The sequence below is a fragment of the Protomyctophum bolini genome, assembly GCF_963924005.1.
Source record: "Protomyctophum bolini genome assembly, chromosome: 21".
Classification (NCBI taxonomy): Eukaryota; Metazoa; Chordata; class Actinopteri; order Myctophiformes; family Myctophidae; genus Protomyctophum; species Protomyctophum bolini.
In genome coordinates, this window is record NC_137882.1 from 18544354 (window position 1) to 18549643 (window position 5290).

At 44.1% G+C, this 5290-nt stretch overlaps 1 protein-coding gene across 2 annotated transcripts; it reads left to right on the forward strand.

Annotated features, from left to right (window-relative positions):
- The first annotated feature begins 1001 nt into the window (after window positions 1-1001).
- Window positions 1002-4810, forward strand: dtx3la (deltex E3 ubiquitin ligase 3L a). 2 transcript variants are annotated; one of them, XM_080794274.1, is made up of 5 exons: window positions 1002-1231; window positions 1808-1902; window positions 2142-2281; window positions 3332-3543; window positions 4390-4810. In XM_080794274.1, exons 2-5 carry the CDS (start codon window positions 1821-1823, stop codon window positions 4457-4459), a joined length of 504 nt encoding a protein of 167 aa, XP_080650400.1. In that variant the 5' UTR covers window positions 1002-1231; window positions 1808-1820; the 3' UTR covers window positions 4460-4810. The 2 variants fall into 2 exon arrangements, with proteins under 2 accessions (XP_080650400.1, XP_080650399.1); XM_080794273.1 differs by having other exon boundaries at window positions 1003-1222.
- The last annotated feature ends 480 nt before the right edge of the window (window positions 4811-5290 follow it).

The window sequence follows — 5290 nt, forward strand, 5'->3', positions numbered from 1 at the left end:
TTGCAGCCGTCCGTAGGTGCCCTTTGAGAGCGTATTTGAAGGAGTCAAGGGATTTGCATGTCTTAATGATTGTTGGTAGGGCGTTCCACATTTTGGTGGCATAGGAGCGAAAATAATTTAGTCCCTTGTTTGTGCCGAATTTGGGTTGCACATGGTTTGTTGCACTCCCTCTGGTGTTGTGGACTTCGTTAACATTAAGGAAGTATTTGGACAGGCACATGGGTATCTTGGTGGTTTATCGAATCTTGTGGACCAGACCCAAGATGCTGTACTAACTGTATGACCCTAAGCCATTCCAGCCTGTCAAAGTGGGCAGGGGTGAGGTGGGTTCGGGGGGTGAGGCCAAGTAGGAGCCTGACAAGTTTGTTTTGGGAAGTCTGGAGCCTTGTTTTAAGGGCCTTTGAGGTGCTGTGGTACCAAGAGGTGCATGCATAGTCGAAGAAACCTTGTACGAGGGCTCCTTCAAGCTGTTTTTGTTGACCAGTGAGGAGATCCTGTAAAGGAATCTTGTTCTTTGGTTGACTTTTTTGATTACGTTGGTGGCCATTTTATCACCGGAAAGATTAGCCTCCAGGATATAACCTAGGTAGGTAATTTCATGTTTTCGTATGATAATATTGTCACCCACTCTAACCAGGAGGATCTGCCTTGCTGAGATTACTATTAGATCCAAAGAGAATTGATTCAGTTTTTCCCAGGTGTAAAGATACCTGTTCACAAACCCACCATTCACTCTCACTATCTCTAACACAAACAAACACAGAAACACACCCTCCCCCACACACACACACACACACACACACACACACACACACACACACACACACACACACACACACACACACACACACACACACACACACACCACCACGGCCACACCCGCATCTCTTCAGGTGTGTAAAAATCTAAATGCTGTCACACCAGTCAGTCCATTGAACCACAGCGCGACGGCTCGCCACACCCATATCTCTCTGTGCCGCTTACTCTCTTATCTGTCTCTGTGAACAGACTATATACTCACTTGTCACCTGTCGTGTCACCATGATGAGCTGTGCAAACGTGGCCAAGAAGAACTGCTGTCAAGACGAAAATAAGGAGCAGGGAAGTAGCTGGTGAGAAGACAGAGACAGAGAGGAGAAAAGCTGGGTTGTAAATATATAGGATACATCGATAACCAAGAGCAAACTCAGCAGGAGACGAAAAAGTTGTGACATTTCAACAGGTGAGTGCTGTACGTATAAGCTAGCCTTATTTATAGTATGCATGCCGTTGTCGTACACTGAAAATAGCGTTATCTAAAAGCTCACAACATTGTGCCTCAAAATGTATAATACTGTAGCAATGACCGAAAATAGAAGATCTACTTCAGCTAACAATTTGTGAGCTGTAGATCTGCTATTTTCAGTGCGAGACACTGGCTGGCAGAACCAGTAGCCAACACCCTGGCTACAACACACTGCATGCACAGCATGAGCTAGCATTCATGCAAGGTTATTTTATAATTTAGTAGGCCTTATTTTTATCATTTCTAATTATTAACAATGAGTAGGCTACCTTTGGTTGAATTGTGTCAAGCCACGAAATGAACAACATGTGTTTTCTTTCTCATTTTGTAAAAACAACGTATTGCTTACAATAATAATCAATGAATGTTACTGTTATGGGACAGTATGACAGTATGTGCTTGTGTTTTTGGACACAATCACAACCCAACCCAAACATAACCAGGTCCATAATATAACATAACATAAACCAAACATAATCCAACATAACTCAAACATCTCGATTTCCTTCCTTCTCTCTCCAGCCTGTGTGTCACTATGGGCGCAGCACAGAGCAGTGATACGTTCCACTGTAACCAGTACCTAAATGGACAGGGGCCTCCAACACTGGCACACCAAGGTACAGTACTCCTCTACCTACTGTACCACACCATTAACTCTCTCTCTCTAGCTGCTCGCCTGTCAACTCCACCATCTCTCTCTCTCTCTCTCTCTCTCTCTCTCTCTTCTTTCTCTGCCCCCCTTGCCCCTTCTGTTGTTTCCTCCGTAATCCATATTTCTTACTTTCTTTCTTATACATTTTGTGTGTGTGTGTGTGTGTGTGTGTGTGTGTGTGTGTGTGTGTGTGTGTGTGTGCAGCTATTTCAGGGCTCAGGGCTCTGGGCAACAGCCAGCCGGAGGGACAGATGACCTGGGTGGTCCTCCACAGAGATCTGCCCGGCTACCCCGAAGACAACACGTTGCAGATCAACTACGTCTTCCCCGACGGCATACAGACCGTAAGCACACACCCACAGACACAGCACCTGAAAATGGTTTCTGAAAAATATTGGCTCGGGGGAGAAATATATACCTTATAAAGTCCTGTCAGGCTTTGACCCAATAAGAGAGGAGTTGTCAGTTTGTCTTCAAAATGGTGGATAGGCTATTCACTCTCGCTACAGAGCTCTATCATCCTTCCGAGGAAATGATTTTGCTTGAACATTAAGAAGTGCTGAATGTCACCTCTCTCACACGCTTTGAATAAACAAACTGCTGTCGCCCCCACTGTTCTGTCATCATTATTTGTGCTTTTCAGATATGCCTTATGGCAGTGAAATGCCTTTCGAAGTAAAGGTCAGAGTGCCGCTCTGACATAAGAAATAAGTCAGGAATAGGTGACATACCCACAGCATGATGAATTTGACACTTTAAAAGAGTCAGAAGCAGGACTTCCAACATCGTGTCTGACAGCATTCCCTCCTATTAACAAGCTGAATATCGGGTTAGTCATGTTGTCACTTCAGCATCAAGGAAGTCTCAACTTCCCCTAAACTTTCCACAACCGGTGACTACAGATTCGACACAGATTCGTCTTGAGACTTATATCAGCCACTCCTAGATAATAAAGATTATACTGTAGACAACCAGGTCTGCCGTATATGGTAACCAGACACCAACACATGTCGCTGTTCCTGTTCCAAAGAGAAAGACATTACAGCCAAATCATTTTTTCATTGCAATTTGAAAATACAGAGTGAGAACCTTGCTAAGGAGAAGAGTTACAACTTAATTAACTGGTCTCTCTTTGACATTGATGGAAGTGGGCATCTTAGACTGGAAGTGATCTAATTGGATCTTTGTCTCATTACATACGACACAATTCACTCCTTATTCCATCATGTATATAGTAGAGTGCATATTCCTAGCATGTATTGTAGTAGTAGTGTAGTGTATATTTTCTGTCATTGGCTGAATGCATTTGTAATGAATAGAAAAAGCTCAGTTTATTAAAAAAACAAACACCTGCGTACGAGTGTATGAAACCTAGATGAACGTTTATTCCCCAGGAGAAGCACCCTCACCCTGGGCAGCCATTTCCGGGCCTGCGCCAGTGGGCGTACCTCCCGGACAACCGTGATGGCAGGAAGGTCCTCAAGATGCTGGACAAGGCCTTCAGCCAGCGGCTCCTCTTCACCATCGCCACCAATCAGGAGGGAGAAGATGTCGTCGCCACGTCGCACGTGCCCCTCAAAATACAACCCGACGGAGGGAGCAAGATGTAAGTATAAAGTTTGTGTGCTTTGATCCAGGAAAGGTTTCTGGAACACTGAATGCACAGTATGATGATCACATTCTACAGCAAGGGTTCCAGGCCGCGGCCCCCCAACTGGGATCCCCTTTGTAGGCATAGATTGACTCAGTTCCACAGATAAATATTGTAAAAATACCTGCAGAAGTGAGGGTGAGAAGTGAAGTGAGAAGTGATATGGGTGTACACCGGGTCTACACCAGGTGTACACCGGGGGTACACCCAAATTTGGGCGTACACCGTGTTGATAAATGAGGGCCTAAGAGTTAAGGTGCTTACGCAACATATGTCGTCATGGGACGCGTGCAAACATCTTGGTAGAGGTTTTCAACCGAACCACCCGAGAGCATAATATGGAATGAAACTCAGTGAGTTACGAAAGGACCACTGACTGCAATTCATGTGTATGATCTACTTCCAGATTTACAACAAAGAAAATGTTAATTGCATTCTGAATGTGATAAAAGGGACCATTCCCTGGCTAGTTTTGCTCTCCTGTGAGCTACTGGCACTTTGACAATCAGGTTCTGCTGGCTTCAGCTGTTAGCAGCCATTGAAGTAAGGAGTTTGTAGATAGAATGCAGACACTTAAAAAATGCAAAGGTTTTAGATTATGCGGTATCTACGGTATCTATATCGGCATGGCATAGACTGGCAATCTCGCCGATACTGATACCAATATTTTAGGCAGTATAGTGGCAGCTTTTCCCGATACTGGTATATCGGTATCGGAACAACTCTAATGTACACATAGCCATTATTATCAATCTTTGCGGCCATCAAGTTTAATTTGACTCTTGTTTTTGCACCATCCAGTGACAGCTATCCGGACCCGGACTACCTGAAGAGTGTCAAGAAGATCCTCAAAGCAAAGGGCATCGAGTGACACGTTGATGGATGGATGGATGCATGGAGAATGAGTGACATGAACGAAGGAGAAAGGGTCTGATGGTGTTTGATGGGGCCGGTTGGTCTGAAGTTAAAACCGAACTGCTCTGCAGTGTCAACGTCATCTTGAGGACCCCTGGATGTCCAAAAGCAAGCACGACGTGTGTGCAGGAACATTTGCGACATTATGTGCTACAATTTTATAATGTGACTTTATTGTCTTTTATGTACAGAATGTGACTTTTTAAGTTGCACAAAGTTGATGTATCATATACGCCTAAACTATTTTCTGTGTACAGATTATGCTACAAGCTACATTGCAAAATATATTTAATATATAAAACCTTTATCCTTTTGTGTTTTTTTCTCTTGTGGATTCACTGCACCTACAGTAGTGATATTGTCAATATGACTGCGTCACAGCGATATAAAACTGTGACAAATGAATCCAAATGACTAATTTAATGCACAAACATAGAGATCAATGCCAAACTGTCTGAATATAAACAACATAGGCATACTGCATTCATTATAGACAGTCCATACACTCACTAAAGAGAGCATACCTCCCCATCTCTCCTCTCCTGTCTCCTGGAGGAGCTTTAAGGAACGTCTCCTTTTATTGTCCTTATTTTTCTTTCCGTGCGTTTTGCCCTTCCTCGCCACCGCTCCTCTCTCCCTTATTGGTCCAGATTGCAGAGTGTGAACTTTCCCAGGGTGATGGCAGGCCCCTTCTGTTCTCCTCAAACTGAATTACAGTCGGGCCTTCACACACACAATAAAGTCTAATCACATTGGGCGCTCCCATTTGGGAGGCCCCTGTCATCCA